This window comes from Xenopus laevis, chromosome 6L (genome assembly GCF_017654675.1).
Source record: "Xenopus laevis strain J_2021 chromosome 6L, Xenopus_laevis_v10.1, whole genome shotgun sequence".
Lineage (NCBI taxonomy): Eukaryota > Metazoa > Chordata > Amphibia > Anura > Pipidae > Xenopus > Xenopus laevis.
The window spans coordinates 76447840-76473194 of NC_054381.1; the positions used below are offsets into that span (position 1 = coordinate 76447840).

At 37.5% G+C, this 25355-nt stretch overlaps 1 protein-coding gene across 6 annotated transcripts in view; it reads left to right on the forward strand.

Annotated features, from left to right (window-relative positions):
• trio.L (trio Rho guanine nucleotide exchange factor L homeolog) overlaps nt 1–25355 on the forward strand; it is a 298296-nt gene that overhangs the window by 269102 nt on the left and 3839 nt on the right. For 4 of the 6 annotated variants that reach the window (XM_041566192.1, XM_041566194.1, XM_041566195.1 and 1 more), the window contains 14 exons: nt 87–176; nt 4650–4742; nt 5102–5152; nt 6911–6988; nt 9232–9423; nt 12569–12746; nt 13007–13770; nt 17562–17809; nt 18130–18268; nt 19141–19168; nt 19864–20026; nt 20395–20516; nt 23946–24024; nt 24184–24384. In XM_041566192.1, the coding sequence (XP_041422126.1) occupies nt 87–176; nt 4650–4742; nt 5102–5152; nt 6911–6988; nt 9232–9423; nt 12569–12746; nt 13007–13770; nt 17562–17809; nt 18130–18268; nt 19141–19168; nt 19864–20026; nt 20395–20516; nt 23946–24024; nt 24184–24384 (2426 nt within the window). Of the gene's footprint in view, nt 1–86; nt 177–4649; nt 4743–5101; nt 5153–6910; nt 6989–9231; nt 9424–12568; nt 12747–13006; nt 13771–17561; nt 17810–18129; nt 18269–19140; nt 19169–19863; nt 20027–20394; nt 20517–23945; nt 24025–24183; nt 24385–25355 lie in introns of those variants that run through there. The other 2 variants (XM_041566193.1, XM_041566197.1) reach the window with 2 other exon arrangements.

The window sequence follows — 25355 nt, forward strand, 5'->3', positions numbered from 1 at the left end:
TAGCATTTACTGCCCAGTTAAGGGACACATTCAGCCATGCTTTTCTTGTGTTGTACAACCAATAATGGATTTTTTTTTGGTTACAGGAAAGAAGGTTGCATATGTACATAGTTTACTGCCAAAATAAACCAAAGTCTGAGCATATTGTTTCAGAATACATTGATACCTATTTTGAGGTAAGAAACAGTCTCACTGATAGAACAGCTGGAAAAGCATTAAATGAATTGCTCAGTATAAAAATAAAAACTGGGGCACTTCTGCCTTTATAGATTACATTTTTGGCTAACTAACTATATTAGAAACATTTTATATTTTGCACAGCCTATCTATTTACCCAGTTTTTATTTTTACACTGAACTGTTCCTTTAAGGTGTTAAGGTTTTGTGCAGCAGTCATTTGCATTGGAAAAAGATTTGGCATCAGAGTGACAAAATTTTTTATAAAAAATCAATTGTAAAAAAAAGTACACTGATAAACACTGAATGTTGATAAACTGAAAAAGGAGAAAAATATTTCATTAAAAACATTTAAACCATGTGTATTAATTTCTACTTTGACACTTAATATCTATAACATTTTATTATAACTGTTTAGTTAGGTGCTGTGATGTTTGGTTTAATATATCACTTTAGCTTGTAATGGTAGAGGCAGATAACATAGATTTAAGCATATATGATTATAAGAATTAAGCATAATGGAGAACAGGGCAAATTGACGCCAATTCATCTCATTTATAAAAAGTGGGCAAATTTGCACCTGGGCAGTATCCCATAGCAACCTATCAGTGATTAGCTTTTTGTCAGCCAGCTGCAAGTTAGACACCGAAAACAATCATCTGATTGGTTGTCATTGGTTACTGGCCAGGAGCAAATTTGGCCACTGTTTATAAATTACCCCCAGTGTGTTTTTCAGCTAGATATGCAAGTACACAGGTACAGGCGATTGGAATCACTGTAAGGTGATTAAAAGTGTTTTGTCTTACCCAATAAACAAATACTTCAGTAACAGAAACACATGGAATTGCCATGGATTTTTAAAAATCTTTTGAATACTAATTATCTGTCTAGTTTATTTTGTCATTCAGTTCTTTCGTGCAGCTTTTTGTGCTTCTGCACTGGAAGCTATTTCCATAAGTGTGCTACTGTGGTATCTTTGTATTTTTTATTGAATATTTATTGATTTTTTTACATGCAACTTACAATCAGATGTATTTTAAATCATGTATATCAAATTTAGTGGGAGCACCTTCCATCCAAAGAAGAAACAAATTATGGTGTGCAGAGTCAAGTAAATGAACACATAGTTGTAGAAAGAAAAAACAATGACCCATTTAGATTGCACCATCCCACCAAATCTGTCCTCATTCCTCTAGTTGATGATTTAAAACATAACTTTTTTTTATGCTACATAAAAAAATCGTCACCGTGATTAAAATATCATATGTTTAGGAGCCAAAAGGAACATTTTCTATAATGGTTACAGATTAACAGACTGCACTCTGGCTGTTTACATTACAAAAAACCAACTGCCTATACACTTCATAAATTACTGAAGTCTCTAGCCATCTAATGGTAGTGTCTTTCTGGAGTCTATCTGGCTTTTTTACTCATCACCGGATCCCTCATCATTCCACACCACTCTAGCAACTAGAAGAACGAGGACAGATTTGGTGGGAGGGTGCAATATAAATGGGTCACTTTTTTTTTTTTTTTTTACAACTATGTATTTTAAATCATATAGAAGTTGTAATGAAACAGGCAGAGATTGGTTGTTCAAATCTGTAAATGTTATCAATCAGATATGTAGTCAAAACATATAAAGCTACATATCCAGTAAATTGTCATGTTACTGTCTTTATTGCGAGTGAATTCAATGTGATCCCTTCTTTTTTTTTTTTTGCAAGGTAAGAACTGCCCAGTTTGTTAACTGTGCTGTATAGGGGGAGAACAGAGAAAGTGGGTGTGTCTCTGCAGTTTCTAATAGCCCTAATAGTTTCCATTGTTCTGATCCATTTAAAGGGGGTGTAAATTCAAAAAACAACATTGTAGGTACTGCTCATAAACCTAAATGAAGCATATTTGCAATGTGCTTCAAATAGAACATTTGTACCGATTTTTTAAAATAGCAGATTCTGTGCAGCTAAATTCACTGTTCGTCTTCACATGACCTTCCCGGCTGGCCAGAATGCTTTACTGCAGGTCTGTCCAACTGGCGGCCCACGGCCCCCCTTTATGTGGCCACACCTACCTGCTGTGTTTTCTTACCATGTTTAAACGTTAAATGGTATCACTACAGAGATTAACTGGCCCCTGCATTGTTTAAACATGAAATTCAGACTAATACCCTGTATTGTTCACACCTGTGAACCTCTTTTGTTCATACCCAAAAAGCCCTGTACTATTCACACCTGAGACCCAGACTGAAACTGCCCACATTGTTCACCTGTTCACACGTTACACAAAATGCTAATGGGACACCAGCACCAGAGTGGTCCTGATATCTTTCACTGTCTCTTGCTCTCTTCTGCCCTCCCTATGCTCCCTGTGTGTGCCCTGCCTGCGTGTGCCCTGCTCTGCCTGCGTGTGCCCTGCTCTGCCTGAGTGTGCCCAGCTCTGCCTGAGTGTGCCATGCTCTACCTGAGTATGCCCTGTTCCGCCTTTCCGTGCCACATGCTCTGCCTGTGTGTGCCCTGCTCTGCCTGTGTGTGCCATATGCTGTGCCTGTGTGTGCCCTGCTGTGCCTGTGTGTGCCGCATGCTCTGCCTGTGTGTGACATACTCTAAATGTGTGTGTGTCATACTCTGCATGTGTGTGTGACATGCCCTACTCTGCATGTGTGTGTGACATGCCCTGCTCTGCCTGTGTGTGCCCTGCTCTGCCTGTGTGTGTGACATACTCTGCCTGTGTGTGTGACATACTCTGCCTGTGTGTGTGACATGCTCTGCCTGTGTGCGTGACATGCTCTGCCTGTGTGTGCGTGACATGCTCTGCCTGTGTGTGCGTGACATGCTCTGCCTGTGTGTGCATGACATGCTCTGCCTTTGTGTGACATGCTCTGCCTGTGTGTGTGACATGCTCTGCCTGTATGTGCCCTGCTCTGCCTTTGGAATATAAACCTGGTATTTGTTCTTGGGGTTTGTTAGCATTTGAAAATAAATTATTGTTAGGGGCCCCTAAGGTGTTTAATCATGTGCTGGGGGTGCTGTGTTATCCAAGGGGACGAGGAGGTATATGGATTTATGAGTATGTCTTAAAATGACAACTTTTTTCCCATTTGAGTGATAAGTGAAATCCCTGCAGTGAGCACCAACCATTTGGTTTTTTTGGTGTGCTACCACAATTAATGTTTATGTGGTCTTGTGGTAACATGGGTGTGGTTTAAAGTGGGTGTGGTTTAAAAAGAGAGGGAGTGGTCAACACTGGCTTCCATTATCGGCCCTCCTCTATGTAGGCTGGAAATATTTTGGCCCTCGGTACCACAGAAGTTGGACAGCACTGCTTTACTGCATTCTAAAGGGCAGGGAAGCAGAGTGGGGTTGTTCCTCACTGAAATTAGGCTTAAAGGGGAAGGAAACCTAGTCGGCACAAACCCCCCACCCCCCCTCCCGTTTGTTGCCCACCTTCCCTCCCCCCCCCCTGGCCTACCCGTCCCGCTGGGCAAATGCCCCTAACTTGTTACTTACCCTTCTGCGCAGGTCCAGTCCAGGGAGTTCACCGACGACATCTTCTTCCACACGATCTTCTTCCTGCTGTGAACGGCGTTTTGGCGCATGCGCAGTAGGATCATTTTGCCGGTACGGATCTACTGCGCATGCGCCAAAAGTCACGCACATGCGCAGTAGATCGTACCGGCGAAATGATCCTACTGCGCATGCGCCGTTCAAAGCAGGAAGAAGATCGCGTGGAAGAAGATGTCGTCAGATATGAGGCAAAATTGATTTAGCATCAGGCTGAGATGTGGCAGTGAAGTTTGAGGTGAGCTGAAAGTGAGCACGATGGGTAGCTTTGTAGCTTAAACTGATGCATCTGTAATATGTAGAGTAATGGATATAAAATGGAACAAATTATTTTGGCCAAATCTGTTGCGGTTACTGCTCAGTCATAGGGAGTGCTTCACTTTGCAACTTTTCAGTTGGATGCCATTTTTTCTTTTCTCTTTTTTTTTGTAGTTTTTTAATTATTTGCCTTCTTCTTCTGACTGTTTAGAGCTTTAAATCGGGGGTCACTGACCCCATCTAAAATGAATGCAAATGTAAGCTTTTATCTGAGATAATGCTGCCTAGCTTCTTGACGATCTATAGGAAGGTGGGAGAAAAGGGTAGACATCTCTAACTTGCCTCAGATGCAGGAAGAAAGTTGGTAAAAAACCTTCCTCAGATCGGGAGAAGAAAAACGTCCTCAGATGTAAAAAAAAAACAAACGAAAAAAAAACCCTTACTCCGAAGCTGGCAGACCAGTGAAACTAACATTTAATTTCAGTAGCCCGGCATTTTCTCATTTATCAAGAATGCATACAAACATTATCTAATGTTTCTGCCACATCAGGGGGATGCCACAGCACCCATTGTAAAAATAAACTTTCTTTCAACTGTCATGTATTATTATGCTTAAATAACTAACAAAATCTTCTTTATCATTTTACGAAACTAGGACCTGAAACAACGTCTGGGCCATCGACTTCAGCTTACTGATCTGTTAATAAAACCCGTACAAAGAATAATGAAATATCAGTTGCTATTAAAGGTATGTTATCTGAGCTTATCTGTTATGGATAAATTGTGATTTTTTTTTTTAATTTTACACACGCTTTCAGCATCTGTCACAATAGAAAAAATGTATTTTAATAATTAGGCACAAAAGTAAATGGAATATGGACTCAGCCCATCACACCTAAATTATATATACCATGCACCATGAATCTCCGCCCCCCCATTATTGGGTAGGTACTTGCCATGCCTGATAAATTGTCTCAATCATAGCATATTATAATGTTAACCCTCTAGAAGAATAAAGGTAAGATTAATAAAATGTTTAATTTTTTTATATTTTTGCTAGTATAATAAACACACATAAAATCAAAGTTATTTTCCTATGTCTTTTAGGATTTCCTCAAATTCTCGAAGAAGGCTTGCGTAGATGTAGCAGAACTAGAGGTACTTACTTTATTAATGATAAGTAAAAAGTTAACAGTGCAACATGGATTCACAATAAAAAAAATATTTAATTTTATGCAGAGCTTTAAGGGTATTGGCACACTTTAACAAACTTTAAAACTTTTCATAGGAGACTTATTCAGCTTTCTTTAATGTTGCACTGCAAGATAGTCACCCCCTCCTTTTGCCCCCAAGCAGCCTATCTACAGAACAATGGACAGGTAACAAGAGAACAGATATCTGAAACCTCCTGAAGGATTCAGTTACCTGAATGGTAGGAGCATCCATGTTTCTTTGTTGCTGGCGCTGCTCTGCTTTTTGGGCTAATAGCACTGCTTGTAGAGAAACCATCCTATGGGGAAATGGACAAAACTGCCAACAATACAACCCCCCCCCCCCCCATTCAGTTTAAGATGATTGCAGACAGGGAGATTTGTTGCTCACAGGAAATCTGCGTTACCCGTTGGTGACAAATGTCACGGGTGTCAAAATCCCTAAATTAGTGCTAGGGTAGAGTGATGTGTAACTTTTATATCCTTTACTAGTTGTCTGTCACTCTGATAGAGCTATGTCTCTGTTGCTGTTGCCCCTTTAAAACTGAATGTCCACATGTATTATTTAACAGGCACTGTGTACCATTAATGTACAGTCATATGAAAAAGTTTGGGAACCCCCTCTTAATTCTTTGGAGTTTTGTTTATCATTGACTGAGCTTTCAAAGTAGCAACTTCCTTTTAAAATATAACATGCCTTATGGATTAACAGACAATATGCAAAATGCATCATAACAAAATTAGACAGATGCATACATTTGGGCACCCCAACAGAGATATTAAAGCAATACTTAGTTGAGCCTCCTTTTGCAAATGTTACAGCCTCTAGACGCCTCCTATAGTCTTTGATGAGTGTATAGATTCTGGATGGCGGTATTTTTGACCATTCATCCATACAAAATCTCTCCAGTTCAGTTAAATGTGATGGCTGCCGAGCATGGACAGTCTTTTTCAAATAATCCCATAGATTTTCGATGATATTCAAGTCAAGGGACTGTGACGGTCATTCCAGAATATTGTTCCTCTCCCTCTGCATAAATGCCTTTGTAGATTTCGAAGCGTGTTTAGGGTCAATGTCTTGTTGGAATATCCAACCTCTGTGTAACTTCAACTATGTTACTGATGCTTGAACATTATCCTGAAGAATCTGTTGATATTGGGTTGAATTCGTCCGACCCTCGACTTTAACAAGGGCCCTAGTCCCTGAACTAGCCAACTAATCAATTATTATGCAGGCTGAGAGGGGTTCCCAAACTTTTTCATATGACTGTATCTTTATTTTACAGTGTACTCTTCTGATTTTATTTCTTGATATTTTAGGTCTACAAAGTACAAAGAATATGTTACAATCAATTTAGGTTTTTCTTTCAATATATCTATATTAATCATCACTATAAATATTTTTATTAGTATATATATTTAAAATGTAATGAAACAGAAACATATTCCATTACATTTTGTTATATATTTGTTGTTGATCCATAAAAATGCTTTGGTAATGTTTCCAGTGGCCCAACTACAGACAAAGCACTCTGTGGACGCAAGGGAGCTCAGGTCTGCTTCCTTTGGGGACCCCCAATTTTGATCTGGGAGTCCAGAAAAAAAATTTTGCCCCTAAAGTTGCACCGCTGAATATTTCATTAATATGTTCCAAACTGCTGTCGATATTTCTGGCATTGATATTTTTTTTTCTTTATTTTTTCAGAGAGCTGTGGAGGTCATGTGTATCGTACCAAAGCGGTGTAATGATATGATGAATGTTGGGCGTTTGCAAGGATTTGATGTAATGTTGTTTGAACTATTTTTGGCACCTACATTGTTAGTTAGTAAAGGAATTATTTTTCTACAAAATAATAAATATTACTAATTTAGAGTATTTTTGTTATTATTCATTCCAGTTAAACATTATATTAAATTTCTAATTACTTTCTTTTTAAAAGGTGAAGAAACGCCCCCTTGATTTTTAATACTTATGGGGTAATTTTTCCATGGTGGTTTTTCGAGGGTAGTTTTTAGTCAAAACTCAAATTTTTCGGCGTTTTATATACCCCAAAGTTTTAAATAGCTCGAATCCAAAAATACCCATGCTAAAACCTGTCAAGGTCATGTTGGAGTCAATTGCATAGGTTCCTTGAACTATTTGAAGATGTAAATAGCCTTCATGATGTTCGGGGTGGTTTTTTTCCAGTGGGTTTCGCTCGAAAACTTGATTAAGTAGAGCGATTCAAGTTTTTTGTCTGCAGAAAATGCAGTCACCTGTTCACCTGTTGATTATTAAACAAAGCAACCAAAGCATAGATCTAATAAGTTGCTGTGGACAGCATAACCAGTTATATTTCCCTTCAAGTTTTACACATCTTGATATAGGCCCTATAATGTCAAGACAATCTGGGTGTTTCCATCTTATCTTTTTAGGGGGGATTACATGTGTGAACAATATAGGGGATTAAAGTCTGAATTTTAGGTTTAAACAATACAGGGGCCAGTTAATCTCTGTAGTGATACAATTTAAAGTTTACACATGGTAAGCAAACACAGCAGGCAGACTTCCGTGTGGGGGGCCACACAAGGGGGGTCATGGGCTGCCAGTTGGACAGCCCTGGTCCTACATCATATTAAAAGACATGTAAACCCTATATTCTCCTGGGTGTAAATAGCCTTCATGATGTTCGGGGTGGTTTTTTTCCAGTGGGTTTCGCTCGAAAACTTGATTAAGTAGAGCGATTCAAGTTTTTTGTCTGCAGAAAATGCAGTCACCTGTTCACCTGTTGATTATTAAACAAAGCAACCAAAGCATAGATCTAATAAGTTGCTGTGGACAGCATAACCAGTTATATTTCCCTTCAAGTTTTACACATCTTGATATAGGCCCTATAATGTCAAGACAATCTGGGTGTTTCCATCTTATCTTTTTAGGGGGGATTACATGTGTGAACAATATAGGGGATTAAAGTCTGAATTTTAGGTTTAAACAATACAGGGGCCAGTTAATCTCTGTAGTGATACAATTTAAAGTTTACACATGGTAAGCAAACACAGCAGGCAGACTTCCGTGTGGGGGGCCACACAAGGGGGGTCATGGGCTGCCAGTTGGACAGCCCTGGTCCTACATCATATTAAAAGACATGTAAACCCTATATTCTCCTACTATGTTTATAAGGTGGGCACATCTCCCCCACTCAAATCCCCAGGGTCAGACCAGGACATCCACAGCCCACTAGCGCTGAATTCAATGGTACCACTCAAACCCCCCATGGCCCTGTCCACCCCCTCCATACATTTTTACCTTCCTTTTTGCCTATGATCAGAAAGAAGGTACGGTCTGGGCGGGGAGATGGGGGGGGGGCAATGTGGGCCTGGATCTGGGTGGTGGAGCAGGCCTGTGTCACCGAATGGTGAGGCTGGGGCCCACAGCATTTTTTCCTAGTGTCCTGCTGGCCCAGATACTGCGTGTTTTGTTTTTCATATATCTCTTCTTTGCCAGTGCCATCACATTTTCCTAAAACAAATAGCTCCATGTGCCCTCCAATGAATGCCTTACTGTTAAACGGATTTCAAAGAGGCTGTTCACAGATTACATTTTTTTTGTGGTGGGTTTAATGTAAAGTTGAACTAAGCCTAATGGCTAAGTAATAAATTATAATAAGTTAAAAGTTTATCTTTTGCTATATCTTTTTAAAATATACTTTAATTATTTGTCCCTATTGGCAATATCAATAATCCATTTTCTCCTTCAAGCTACTACATTGATTGCAAATCATTGCAAATGTGCCATCCTTATGTTGAATATATATTTATATATTTTCTTCTCTAATTGTAATAAACTGTATCTATATAGATAACTGCTGTTCTTAAAGGAGAAGGAAAGGCTTGAGGGTGCCTAACATTTGTCTCCCCAAGTGCACAAAGCCTTTCCTTCTCCTTTAAAGTAGTTCAAAGCAGGATACTCATTCATAATTAGCACCTAGCCTATACTGGAAGCATTACAACTAATATCTTGTGTTTTATCTCTTTTAATGGCAACAGGGCAAAATAGTTGCCCAAGGAAAGCTGCTATTGCAAGACACATTTCTGGTGACTGAGCAGGATACTGGTCTACTGCCACGATGCAAAGAAAGGCGGGTCTTCCTTTTTGAACAAATTATCATCTTTAGTGAGCCCTTAGATAAAAAGAAAGGATACTCGATGCCTGGATTTCTTTTTAAAAATAATATCAAGGTAAGGAATTCTCCATCAAGGGTTGGGCCTGTGATTCAAACATGTATTTAATTTTCAGTATATCCATCTATACTCATATATTGTACTTGATGTTGTGTAAAAAGCCATGGGAAGTTTTTTGTTCTAAGAAATGAATGGATTTCAGTCTTTAGTAAATAAAATCTTACTATTGTTTTAAAAGGAATACTGTCATAGAAATATTTTCCAAAACCTAACTGATTTTTTTAAATTTAATTTTGAAATCTGACATGGGGCTAGACATATTGTCCGTTTCTCAGCTGCCCCCGATCATGTGCTCTAATAAACTTCAGTCACTCTTTACTGCTGTACTGCAAGTTGGTGTGATATCACCCCCTCCCTTTCCCCCTTCAGCAGCCTAACAATAGAACAATGGGAACATAACCAGATAACAGCTCCCCGACACAAGATAACAGCTCCCTGGTAGATCTAAGAACAGCACTCAATGGTAAAATCCAGGTCCCACTGCATTTCATTCAGTTACATTGAGTAGCAGGAACAATAGCCTGCCAGAAAGCAGTTCCATCCTAAAGTGCTGGCTCATTATGAAAGCACGTGACCAGACAAAATGACGTCAGATGGCTGCCTACACACCAATATTACAACAAAAAAAATACACTTGCTGGTTCAGGAATGCATTTGTATATTGTAGAGTGAATTATTTGCAGTGTAAACAGTGTAATTTAGAATTAAAAAATACATTGTAAAAATCATGACAGAATCCCTTTAAGCATAGTATTAACAGTGCATTTGAAAGTTGTTGAACTTTGTCAACAACATTGTCTTGGTTTTCTTTGTTTTATTAACCTTTTTGGAAAAACAGAATCAGTTTCTATAGGGAAGCAAAAACTACAATTCAGAATACCTTTTTTGGCTGTCCCATATTCTAGTGGCTTCAACTTTGACTTTTTTCTTACATTTAGAAAATATTATTAAAACTAAGCATTTTCTTGCATCTTTATTATTCATTCTTTTATCTGACTTTCTCTCTCTGAAGCAGAATGTCCCTTTACTACAATGTATTAGCACTTGAGAATAGCCCTCCTCTATTCTCTTTTAAAGGGCAGTACAGTCATATGAAAAAGTTTGGGACCTTAATTCTTTGGAGTTTTGTTTATCATTGGCTGAGCTTTCAAAGTAGCAACTTCCTTTTAATATATAACATGCCTTATGGAAACAGTAGTATTTCAGCAGTGACATAAAGTTTATTGGATTAACAGACAATATGCAAAATGCATCATAACAAAATTAGACAGGTGCATACATTTGGGCACCCCAACAGAGAGAGAGATATTACATAAATACTTAGTAAATACTTTTGCAAATGTAACAGCCTCTAGACGCCTCCTATAGCCTTTGATGAGTGTCTTTATTCTGGATGGCAGAATTTTTGACCATTCGTCCATACAAAATCTCTCCAGTTCAGTTAAATTTGATGGCTGCCGAGCATGGTCAGTCTGCTTCAAATCATCCCGTAGATTTTTGATGATATTCAAATCAGGGGACTGTGACAGCCATTCCAGAATATTGTACTTCTCCCTCTGCATAAATGTGTTTAAATGTGTTTAGGGTCATTGTCTTGTTGGAAAATCCAACCCCTGTGTAACTTCAACTTTGTGACTGATGCTTGAGCATTATCCTGAAGAATTTGTTGATATTGGGTTGAATTCATCCAACCCTCGACTTTAACAAGGGCCCAGTCCCTGAACTAGCCACACAGCCCCACAGCATGAAGGACCCTCCACCAAATTTTACAGTAGGTAGCAGGTGTTTTTCTTGGACTGCGGTGTTCTCTGTAGCAAGATGTACTTGCAGGTCTTTGGAGGTGATCTTTGGGTTGTCTGTAACCATTCTCACAATCCTCCACATATGCCGCTCCTGTATTTTTCTTGGCCTGCCAGACCTGAGTTTTAGAGCAACTGTGCCTGTGGCCTTCCATTTCCTGATTACATTCCTTAGAGTTGAAACTGACAGTTTAAACTGAGATAGCTTTTTTGTAGCCTTCCCCTTAACCATGATACTGAACAATCTTTGTTTTCAGATCTTTTGAGAGTTGCTTTGATCATCTCATGTTGTCACTCTTCAGAGGAGAGCTAAACAGAAGCACAACTTGCAATTGGCCACCTTAAATACCTTTTCTCATGATTGGACACACCTGCCTATGAAGTTCATGGCTTAACGAGCTAATCCAACCAATCTGGTGTTGCCAGTAATCAGTATTGAACAGTTACATGCATTCAAATTAGCAAAATTACACGGGGGCCCAAATTTTTGCACAGCCAGTTTTTCACATTTGATTTAATTTCACACAGCTGAATACTGCTTCACTAAAAAATCTTTGTTCAGAAAACACCCCCGTGCTCAAATGTTCCTGTGAAGACATACCACTGCTATATTTTTTGTTGAAAGTGGAGTAAATTATTATGCAGGCTGAGAGGGGTTCCCAAACTTTTTCATATGACTGTATATACCTAAATACTCCTTTGCTTAAAAATCAGGATATTTAATAGGATATATAGGTAATGTATTCTGTCTATTACATTTACAAAAAAAAACAAATTTTTTTTTGCTGTTATAAGGCATTGAACTTCCCCCTCTCTTTCCTTATGGTAATTTATTCAAAGGGGATAATAAACAAACCCCTCCGTTCCCTAAGCTATACTTTTCTTAACAAGGAGCACCTTATTATATATAATTATCTGTGGACTGTTAATTTGTTTTATCAGCTTCTCTTCTGCAATAACTTATAAGTTTGAAAGTTTTATTTCCTTGTTAAGTGCAAGAATTTTAAAAAAAACAGAACAGGCAAAAATGAGTTCAGCACAAGTCATATTCAATGAACCCATGTTGGAAAAGGGTGTATACTTCCCCCTTAAGAGTAGCTGCCTCACAGTGGAAGGGAGTGAATTTCAATCTGTCTTTGGGGAAAAAAAACAATTCCCTATCTAAACCTGCAATCATCTCTAGAATTACAGTGTACTGACCAGTATTACCAGACAATCAGCATTTTTTGTCAGAACCACCATTTTTAAAACTACATCTGTCTAGATATTTCAGTGCAATACTAAGCCCTTAAAAACCTTTTAACATATGGTTCCTCTCATGCTTTCCTGCTATTTCTCTACAGGTGAGCTGCCTTAGTTTGGAGGAGTGTGTTGATAGTGATCCATGCAATTTTGCACTATTGTCAAGGTCTGCTGACTCAACTGAGATGTATGTTTTGCATTCATCTTCCCCTGGAGTGAGGAAGTTATGGATTCATGAAATCAACCAAATTTTGGAAAACCAGCGCAATTTTTTAAATGGTAACTATCTGTTTCTTGCTGTCTGTTTTTACAAAACATGCCATTCCAAATATATAGTACAAAATTATTTTTTACATGTAGGTCCACTTCAAATACTTTTGTATCTAAACAAATTATAGTATTTATATATTTATATAGTATTTATAGTTTGTTACTGCATTTATTTTTATAGTCTGAAGGTTTAGTTTATACATATAAATACCTAATATAATTTCTATGCTAAATTATTGATTTTCTTTCTACTTATGTTGTCATTAAAGCCTTGACATCACCAATCGAATACCACAGAAATCACACTGGTGGAAGCAGTGGCAGCAATGTCACCTTTACCAGCAGTCCCAGCAATTGTAGTGGGCTGAGCGGCTCCAGCCGAAGCAGGCCCTCTCGGATTCCCCAGCCCGTCAGACACCACTCTCCAGTCCTGGTTTCCTCTGCAGCTTCAGCACAGTCAGAGGCAGACAAGATGTCAGGTATGTCAGCTCGCCATGCACCAGTTGTACCTCTCAGCCTCTCCTTAGACAATAGTCCCAGCCAAAAAGGTAGAGTAACTGCTGCTCCAGAGACAGGCTACCAAGATAAAGAATCCAATTCAGTGCCAAAAATGAAAATGTTTGATGGCCTCAGGAAATCAACCAGTGGCATTCCAACTTTAGCTGATGGTGCACAGAAAGAAATGCGTGGAAGCACAGAAGACAGTCGACCAAGAAACGCTTTGGGCACGCTAACGTTAGGAAAGCCAAGAAATGGCTCTGCCTCACCTCTCAACTCTCCTGTCACAGCTAATTTTCCATCATCTTTTGGTAAGGAATCTGGGCCACCAAGCAGTCCCCTTCAAAAAGGCTCTTTTTGGAGCTCAATTCCAGGATCTCCAGCCAGCCGGCCTGGCTCCTTTACTTTTCCTGGAGACAGTGACTCTCTCCAGCGTCAGATTCATCGGCACTCTACACACAACAAGGATACAGACCGCATGAGCACCTGCTCCTCGACTAGTGAGCAGTCCGTTCACTCCACTCAGAGTAATGGGGTAAGAACAGAGATACCTGAGCTCTGCACAAATTCTTCTGAAAATGTTCCCATGCTACCCTTCTGCTCGTTGCCATCACTGCGTTACTAACATCTGGCTCTCCAGTGCTTCCTTACTCTGAAAATAATCAACTCTTCTGATCTCCTTATACATCATATATACTTTCTTGCTATTTGGGCCAGCACATGAAAAGCTAGCTAACCCTAGATCCACTCTCTTGGCACATGATTCTACCAATATTTGACTACTAACCACTTTTTGTGCTTTTTTTTCTTCTCACACTGTCTCTTGAGATGAAAAAAAATGTATGAGTGATTATCATATCAAGATTTAGTATGGTGTTCTATGCACAGGAAAGCATATCCTACGTAATATTTTGCCTTTTTTTTCTGGCTTTCCTAAACTGGAGCAATTATAATGGAACCTAATGTTAACATTCTCTGTCTTTTTAAACTGTAGACATTTGAACATATTTTATTAATGCATGTATTTATTTTATTTTTTTCATTGAATCTTATTTTTAACTAACTATAATTTTTTTAATTGGATGGATCTTCAGCTGATGCTTTTAACACACTGTCAACCCTCAATGGAAACATTCTGAGATAATTAGGAAAGAGAGAGACAGCCAGGAAAATACAGCAGATGCTAAATATATTAAAGTTCACCATGAACAAATATTGCCACATGGAATACACTGATTATAGAGTGTGGATTTTTTTTTTTTTTTTAAAGAACTTATTTTTGCACTAAAATTTCATTGTGCAGCACATATCATGTGGTTATTCAGCACTGGAACCGCAGCAGTTACAATGAATTACCATCACACTTTCAGTGATTAGAAGACTACTGGATAATTCTTCAAACTAAAATCTTTTCCTTCAGTATGGAGTGTGCTTTACAGCTATTCCTTTAACCTCTAGAACACTGTTTTGCCTTTTAACCTTAAATTTGCTTCAGGGTGTTGGTTTCTTAACATCTTCACTTTCTACTTTCCTCAGCATGTACTTTTACCGCTTTTGAATATATTTCCTTTAGATTGACTTTTTTAGTTAGGTGTTAAGTGTGGGTTTGTTTTAAGACTTGCTTGGTTCTTTTATTGTTTCCAGTAGCTTAACATATTATTTAAAGAGGCAATGTATCCACTTGTTTGACATGAGTTTAATTAACAGGGCTTGTTCGCATGCAGTTTTTATGCTGCGTTAGGCAGGTTTAATTTGATGGTCATGTGTATTTTTTCAACCTAACTTACTATGTTAGTACAACTTTGTAATGCAACATAAATTGGCTGTGGAAATTGTTTTTATGTGCGTATGTTCTCCCACAAACATTTGCACTAATTAGGTTTACAACAACGTTACGTCAATCTGAGTTTGGCATGCACATTGTTGCATCTAATAACACAATGTGCAATAATGACAAAACATTTTCTAAGTTAACTCAAGTGACAAAAAATTGATTTATAGTGCATAAATAAAATAATATGCAAAAACTATCTATAGCACAAGCCATATTTACTGAACTCATTTTGAAAAGAGGGTGCCCCTTATGTGGAGTTAACTAATATAAGCATTTGCCAAATACATTTGTATACATCACGCAGGTGTTGCATGATGTATACAAATGTATTTCTTATAGTTTATATGTAATTATGTATTTTAAAAGATTTTTGTATTTATTGTTCCTGAAAATGATGTGACTTCCTTGGCAAGTCAAAGGAGAGGTACTTGTTTGATGATATAATAAAAGGAATGAAACAAAATCCAATCTCATCAAGATTACAGAAAATTTATGCACAGAGAAAAACATTTTTCTGCAAAATAAAATTTAATTAGACTAGCTGGTTAAACCTGTTAACCAGCTAAATCAGCCTCCATCTGTGCCTCATACATTACTAATACTTACTAATGCTTGTGTGAAATGGCCACAATAATCATTGTGCATTGCTCTACTAAGAGTCCCGTAATGGGCAGACCTAAGTCTAACTTCAGGAGCTCAAATAAACTAGATTCAGCCTTAAAAAACTGCTATCTATTTTTCTTCATTAAAAAATGGATTTTCTGTTCTACCGAGTTCTATTGAGAGCATGCTGTATACATATAAATGTTAATATGCACAGGAAGAATATGTAGTACACATACTAAGCTCTGTCCTTATAATTAGATGTATAGTCACTACTTTAAACTGCACTAGATGCCAAAGATATAACTCAATATCTCCAATTCTCATTTTTTGGGCTAACGCCCCTCATTTGTGTCGGCAAATGCTCCTTGCTACCCCCTTCCCCCTCACGCAGGTACACAACTGAATATGACATATTCTTGATCAGTAAACATGTGAGATCATTGGAAAGAAGATAGTGGCACCAGTTTCCAAATATTCACATCCAAGTCGGTGCAGCGCACTCCAAGGTCAAAAAGGATCGCTCAAGTAGATTGTTGATTAAAAATTCATCCTTTATTGGTTACATCAGTTAAAAGAAGAAATGCCAATACATGGTCTGACGCGTTTCGTAACTATGTACTTCATCAGAGTCTCTGATGAAGTACATAGTTACGAAACGCGTCAGACCATGTATTGGCATTTCTTCTTTTAACTGATGTAACCAATAAAGAATGAATTTTTAATCAACAATCTACTTGAGCGATCCTTTTTGACCTTGGAGTGCGCTGCACCGACTTGGATGTGAATATTTGGAAACGTCTCCCTTAGCGACAGACTTGGGGCGGCTGCACCCGGGTCACCCCATGGAGAGGGTAAGCTGATCCTTTTATATATTTACTCGTGAATACAAACAACTGTTGGAAAGAACGTGGGAAGGATTGTGTAATAAACGCAGGGCTCGGGGCAGGTGCACCCGGGCCAAGTATTACCAACGGTGAGCGGATTCTTAACTGCTGTGATATAAAGGATCAAGCAGATAAAAATTATTTGTATCAAATTCGAATCTCAGAATTGGTATTGGGATATATGTTTTAGATAGTGGCACCAGGCCTGGAAAAGGTACAGGGGCACAAGGGAACTGTTGATGAGTGACACATGACAGCTGTTCTTTTGGGCATGAAGTGCTACTCCATGACACAGGATAACCCTTTACATTTTTTAGTTTGCTGCTAAAACAAACTGGGGCTCATTTATAAACTTTGCGCAGTGCAGAATGATTCGCACAGTGAATATATTTGCCCTGTGCATGGTTATTTTTTATAAAGCTGGATTAAGAGTGCTGTACTTAATGTGCAAACAGAATTGCAATTTTTATTTATTTTTTTGCACTGTGAATGTCCATAAGCGTTTTTTAAATATGGAAAAAAACTGCAAATCTTGCATTTGAGTTACGCCAAGACTTTTAGCACACAACAACCGCACACAGTGGGCAACCACCTGTCTCATTTGTGAACCATTTGCGAAAATTTGTGCGCAATATGAATTCGCAAAAAACAGATTGACAGGTGCAACAGTGCAATATTTTAGCATTCAAGAAAAAACATAGGCAATACAGCCATTTGCGAATTAATTTGTGCTGTGTGAATTTTATAAATAACCCCCCATTGTCTTTATGACTACTATATGCAGATCACAGTACCAAATCCATGTTAAGCAGACCAAAAGTTCAATAAGTAAAAGTAGACTTGTGCAAATTTTAAATATCCACATTTTCCAATTTGAATGCAGTCTTAATAGTAAGAAGATAATATATCTAAACAGCAATTTTGGTGTTAAAAACTAAAAGGTTAATTGATTTTTTTTATTGTTTCTCTTTTAAATTTTCCTACCAACTATATCATTCTTAGAGTGAAAGTAGCAGCAGTAGCAATATCTCCACCATGCTGGTTACGCACGATTACACAGCGGTGAAGGAGGATGAGATTAATGTCTACCAGGGAGAGGTTGTACAAATTCTGGCAAGTAACCAACAGAACATGTTTCTGGTGTTCAGAGCTGCCACTGATGAGTGCCCTGCAGCCGAGGGCTGGATTCCGAGCTATGTTCTGGGTCACACAAGTGCAATCATCACTGAAATGACTGATGCAACTATGAAGTGAGTATAGAATGAGAAAGAAATGCAGAAAACATGTTATTGGTTCATATCCAGCACTACATATACCATTTTTATTTAAAAAATGTATAATCCCCCCCCAACAAAAATTACACTTCAAAATTGTTAAATATATCATTAGATTTATATAAAAAAAACAAACATAATTATACCTTATTTTATTTTTATGCACTCATAGGTGTTTGTGTGGTTATGTTTAGTGGTCCTTTTGCTTTACAGGCTGGAGTAAGAGGTTAATAGTTAATTTCACTGCAGTTGTCCATTATAATACTGAGTATGAATTTCTCTCACTGTCTTGACAGGAAGTCCTCTTCTTGGCATACAGCACTTAGAATTAGAAAGAAATCTGAGAGGAAGGAAAAAGATGGTAAAAGAGAAACAAAGCTAGAGAATGGTTATCGCAAATCAAGAGAAGGACTATCCAACAAGGTATCGGTTAAGGTAAATGCCACCTAGTTAAAAAATATATGGAGAGGGGGATATATTTATATATGTTGATTCCTTTTGTGTCCTTTATTCACAAAGCAAATACAGCCAGTAACAATTCTGTAACTAGTTGCTGTTGTGGCATAAATATAATTTGCTGGGCCCTTGGGCAAACTACTTTAAACTCCAATCTTGGTAGAGTTGTACAATCATATATTGTTATGAGTCCCATATTGTTCTGTGTGTTATGCCTTGGTCTAGCCCAGTCTGATATTAAAAATATACAAAAATCTGTATTTACCTGTAAATTATGGCTTTGCAATTCTTTAGCATTTTACCGTAGGTAAATATGGATGTGGGAGTGGATGTAAATATTGTTGTAGGTAGCAGTTGTAATTAAAGGGGAGCTATCACGAAAATTTAATATTAGCTTCAGCATACTGAAATAAGAAACTTTCTAAATACAATCAATTAAAAATTCTGTACGGTTTCTGAAATAATTAAGTTTATCTTCACTATTCCTCAGCATCTTTTTCTCCTCATTCTGTCTTCATTCAGGAGTTGGGTGTCAGATGAATGATCCAATATATCTATATAAGCTCTACTACATCTTCTAGGAAAGGGATATATTTGATCATTCATCTGACACCCAACAGCTGCATGAAGACAGAATGAAGAGAAACAGATGCTGAGAAAGGAATAGTGAAGATAAACTTGATTGTTTCAGAAACAGTACAACATTTTTAATTGATTGCATATAGAAAGTTTCATACTTCAATATGAGGAAGCTTATATAAAATGTTCATTTTCTCGATAGTTCCCCTTCAGCTTGCAGTATGTTTCACTGATTTTAAAATATGCTTTCTTTTTTATACTTCCATCTACAGCTCCTGAATCCAAACTACATTTATGATGGTAAGTACAATTGGAAGCCATTATTGGCAATTTAACATTTTGTTATAACTATAGCTGCTGTCATATCTGGAGAATATTAAAAACTGCAATAAATTAAGATTTTGTGAGTTTGTCGGCTGTAGCCTTTTCTTGAAAATATCCAACACCCTAACTAACAGTTCCCAAACCAGTGAATTTTACAATCCTAATATTACTAGTGACAGTTCTAATCCACAAATCATCTCTTCTGGGCTGTCCTTGTCTGCTATTTCATACTGCTGTAATTATAAAAATATAATTGACCACCCGCAGAAGGAAGCACGCTGTGGAGTAATACAGCAGTATGTGACATTATCTTTTAAGGGAGGCATGTTGTGCACATACTGTATATAAACAGAGAACAATTTAATCAACTGTATTTATTTATATATTTCATTGATGGGATTTTAATATAACTCCCGACACTGCTTGTTTTAGTGGATTAAGATGGACAGTTTATTGCATATTTGTTTTAAAAAGTTTGTATGGTTACTGAGAACCAAGTCCCAGCAACAATTCTGTTGTCGATGTAACAATTCTTTGGGGACACTGGTCACATCCATTTATGCAAAGAAAACAGACAAAATATAAATACATTCATTTGGTGTGTTACTGAGTGAATAAAAATGTTCCTTTAGATATGTCAACACTTTTTTTTTTTCTCCCCCCCCCATTAGCTCCCCCAGAGTTTATTTTACCATTGAATGAGGTTACATGTGAAACAGGAGAGACTGTGATTCTTCGATGCAAAGTTTGTGGTCGCCCTAAGGCATCCATTACATGGAAAGGTCCTGACCATAATACTCTGTGCAACGATGGACACTACAGTATATCCTACAGGTATGCAATGAAGCCATGAAGCAGATGCAAATACAGCCTCTATATGTAGGGAATACAATAAAATTTTACAGATATATATATGCTAAAGCTTCCATAAAGTATTATAATTACTTTCATGGAGTTATGAAACCATTTAATTTTGCAGTGCTGTACCTTGCACAATGTGGTAGAGGGTATGTTACAAGGGAAACTTTATTATGTTTGAAAGTTTTATTTAATAACTTATTCCTATTGTACACAAAAAATTCTAGCTAGTCTTCTGCTATTCAAAGAGTAGGCCAGTCTTAACTTTGTTTTATTCTTCTGCATCACAATAATTATTGATGAACTTTGCAGCTGGTATAATTTTTTATCTTTTTGATTACCAGTGATCTTGGAGAAGCGACTCTAAAAATACTTGGTGTGACCCCTGAGGATGATGGTGTATACACCTGTATTGCAACAAATGACTTGGGCTCAGTATCAACCTCGTCCAGTATTAGAATTTTAGGTCAGTACTTAAAAAAATCTAAACCTTATATTCACCCTTGTATATTGTTTATCACATTCATTTTGCATACATTTAATATGTTTTTTTCCCTTTTATTGCAATGAAATTAATGATCTTATTATTTCTTTTTATAGAATTGGTATATAATATTGTGTTTTGTTACAAAAATATCAACTCATTGCTGCTTGCAGATACTGGAGCTCATTTACCAACACTAATTAAACTCGCACCTGAGCGGTAAGCCATTGCAAAGAGTCAGGGTTTGTCCAGCCTGCCACAGGTAAAAAAAATTTGGTTGCTATGGGTTACTACCTGCGTGCAAATGTGTTGGTAAAGGGAGCCCAACTGTAGTAGCTGCACAGCTGGTGATGTGGTGTTCCTTACACGGTTGCTGTACTATTCTAACCATTAGCTGCCATTCAGATTGTATGCCATTGCATTACATCACTCACTCCCTCTTCGACTGCATAGTTCTTGCAATAAAAATAAGCTCAAATTGCAGAAAATGGCATCCACATTCACATTTTCCACGCTGGACATTGAGGGGGCAGATTTATGTAAATTTTTTTCTTACTCTAATAAATTCAAATGTACTCACAACTTGAATGGGTGGTAATTTGAGAAAAAATGTCTAACATTAGATCGAATACGAAAGATCCCAAAATTCGAATTGAATTCTGGTCGAGTTTTCCTCCGAAAAAAAAACTTGAATGTCAGGATGACAATTAACATCTTCTAATGGTTCATGGGAGCTCTGCCTTTGATTTCTACATGAACTCGACAGGGTTTAGCTGGCGAATATTCGAATTACAACTGTTTCCATGGTCAAGATGTGATAAATCTCACATTCGAATTCAAATTTGAGTTGGTGATTTAAAATTAGAATTTGTGAGTTTTGACCAAAAAAGAAAATTAGAGAATTCGAATTTTCCATTCAAACCTTAATAAATCTGCACCTAATTTCTGGAAGCAAGATAGTCAAGATGGCATCCATGTTGAATGGTAACTTTTAGTAATCCATCTTAAAACCAATGGTGGAGAAGGACGCATCCAATGTAATTTTGTGTTAAATGCAACTGGCAAGGCAGACGTGACGTTTTTATGTTGCATTTTTAAAAAAGCTAGGTCAGGTGTATATACGCCACTGAAACCACACGCGACCATCAACATGCATTTTTCGTACGTTTTTCAGCACGTAGGTTTCTTTTCCCAACATGCACTTCTCATTATTTTTGTTTCCCATAATTCCACTGGCTAAAAATGGAAAAGCTATTTAAAAATAGAAAAACTATTTCAATGCAAAATGGAGCAGGAATGATAGTCAATATGCAACATAATTACGTCACCGGCCTAATACACTGTAAAAATGTATATGTGTAAATTATCTTGCGAAAATTTGGACGCCATATTTCAAATACTCTGCGTATTCAAAGTGTGGTTTCAAATGTGCAGATCCCATGAAGTCTATTGATTTGGTAGTTTCTTGACGTATAGGCATTTCTGCTGAGAAACGCCAATACCGGAGTCCCCTGGCGGATTTCGGCTTGCAAGCGCCCTGTGAGAATTGCCATAGTGTGTTTTCCATTAGTTTCAGTGGTAGTGCAGTTTATGCGTATTTACGCCCGACAGAGACTTTTTAAAAATGCAACGTAAAAATGCCACATCTGGCCTTGCACTTAAATTCCCCTCTCCCTAATGTATTAATGTGTATAATTTATTTCCTTAAGTCTTCACCATACCACCTCATAGCTGAGCACCATTGGCATTCATTATTTGCTTAAAAGATTCTGTCACAGGAAAACTTTTTTTTTTCAAAACACATCAGTATCAGAATTCTGCACTGAAATCCATTTTTAAAGAGAAAACTGACTGTTTTATATTTAAGTTTGAAATCTGACATGGGGCTAGCCATGTTGTCAGTTTCCCAGGTGCCCCCAGCCATGTAATCTTCAGTCACTCGTTACTGCTGCACTACAATTTGGAGTGATATGTCACACACCCAACCCCCAGCAGCCTATCAACAGAAAAATGGGAAGATAACAAATTAACATCTCCCTGACACCTCTGCTGAATAGTGATGGGCGAATTTATTCGCCAGGCGCGAATTCACGGCGAATTTGCGCGATTTAACTAAATGGGCTAAAAGCACTGCTGGTACTCTCCTGAATTTTAACAAGTGGGTGAACAGACAAAACTGGCTATACTGCCTCCCAAAAATTTAGTTTAGCTTCACGCATTTCTCTTCCAGCTAAAATACACTGCCAAAAAACTGCCCCATGTGACGTTACAGTAAAGGACAAGTATGCACTTGTAAATACTGGTACACATGAACAATAACTCCAGATCCTTAAAACATTGAACAGTGAGGGCAGAAGTATTGGTACCCATACATTAAATACAGCGTGAAGCAATGGGAACTTTTGCCCCAAATACATTAAATACTGTAAGAGTCAGTGGGAACTTTAGCTCAATGAATTTGGACATCCCAGACCCCCTTACACTTCCAAAAAGGAGGTTGCCTAAAGGCTGAAGAATAGTGACTCTGACTCATGGTGAATCTGACCCATGGTTAATCTGACGAATCTGACCCATTTCACTTTGCTGAAAATTTGCAAAGCGGCAAAACATTTGCCAAACGCATTTTATTCAATGGGTATTTTTTTGTGCAAAATTTTTCAAACTGTTCAACATTGTTTTACTATGCTTTAGAGCCTTTTGGTGTTTTTGTTTTGTGGCAAAATAATTTGCCTATCACTAATGGAGAAGATTTCAGTGTTGTAGAAATCAAAATGAAATCGTTTATGGTGCTTAGTGGCAGACATGAGAATAGCACCCAAGAAGGAAAAAACCCTGTTTTGCTATTGCACGACTTGGGTCGTATTGACAATATATTGAGAAGGAGAAACAAGAGCTTATCTCAGAGTAGTTCTATGGTGTGTAGTGCTGGCTTCTTCTGAACACTCAGAATCTGGCACAATGCACTGAGATGGCTGCCTATGCACTAATTTTACAGCTAAAAATTACATTTGTTGGTTCAAGAATAACATTTTAAAATGAAGTGTGAAGTATCTGCAATGTATACAGAGTAATATAGAAATAAAAATGACACCATAAAATCATGACAGAATCCCTTTAAGTTTGGGTATGTATGTATGGCTGCCTATAATTCCCATCATTCCACTCACCACAGTACAGTGACCACTTTGTTTATTCCCAAACAATTGTACCACCGGAAAATAGAGCTGCAGGATGTGCGGCTGGCGTCTGTCAGGCAGCAGCTCAGAGATTTATATTATATCCAGTCAAAGGTGCATTGTACTGACAGAGATGATTATACTACTGAAGCATACTGTAAGTTTGTGTTAAACTGAATTTTTAGCTAAAGTAAAAATCTTAGATGCTTTAATTTACTCTCTTCCCACATAACAGGTTCATGGAGTGATGGACTGAGGGTAATCTGGAAAGAAAATTTTGACATTGCTTATAATGAAGTGGCTGAACTTGGCAGGTATTATTAATAGCTCTTATTTTACTTAATTCTTTTCAGTTTATATATGAAATATAACTTAATTGAACTGGTGTATCTATAGTATGTTTTGTTTATATAGTAAAAGTAAATGATATATGTAATCTAGCTAAAGATTCTATTTATTCGTTACTTTTCCAGGGGCAGGTTTTCTGTCGTGAAAAAATGTGAACAGAGAGTTACAAGACAAGTAGTAGCCACCAAATTTGTCAACAAGAAGTTGATGAAGAGAGACCAGGTTACCCATGAACTTGGAATTCTGCAGAGCCTTCAGCACCCACAGCTGATCAGCCTTCTTGATACTTTTGAGACTCCTGCCAGCTATGTCTTAGTACTTGAGATGTAAGTGACAAGTTCTCTAGTATTTCAGCCATCTCCTCCCTCTTTTCCTTTTTTATCCATTTTTTTCAGTTCCTTTATTTTGAACAAGAAGTACTACACTCACTATTCAAAAACTATTGCTCATTTGTAAGTTGTGTTTCTCTTTACAAGAGATCTACAATTTTTTTAACCAGACCAGTAACAAGAAAAATATTTTTTATGGCTTAAATGTTTTCTTATTGCATTAATTTAGATCCTATGAAAAAAAGTTTATTTGTGTTCATAGTTGCCTAGATTCTGACATCACACTTTGATGTTTTGTTTTTCTTTTTTTTCTTTTTAAGTGTTGCAACTAACTGACTTTCACTGGAAAGTGTACGAAATAAACATCCTTGTATTTTCAGACAAATAGTGCTCACAACTGCACTAGGCAATTATGAGTACTTGTCAGTAGATGAAATACAGTGGCCCAATCCCCCCCCCCACCGGAAAACATTTTTATTTTTAAGAAAATGCTATAAATGGTGCCATATTTGTAAGTGCAAAGTCAAGGAACATCATTTGTAAATACATTTAGGGCATTTTAATTGTAGAGAGTTAAATATTCTTCCTTTGGTTGGTGTTTCTTTGGTTGCAATAGTGCCACAATCTAAAACTTGGGATGCAGGCACAATATATTATGTTTAAAAAATAATTTGTACAAAGGATCTATGAGAAACGCCAAAACACCTTGGATAAAAATAATTTGCTCATTCTTTAGCATACTGTAGCTTTGCTGGTTGATAGTGTAGAGCAGTGATCCCCAACCAGTAGCTCGTGAGCAACATGTTGCTCTCCATCCCCTTGGATATTGCTCTCAGTGGCCTCAAAGCAGGGGCTTATTATTGAATTCCAGGCTTGGAGGCAAGTTTTGGTTGTATAAAAACCAGATGCACTGCCAAACAGAGCCTCAATGTAGGTTGACAATCCACATAGGGGTTACCAAATGGCCA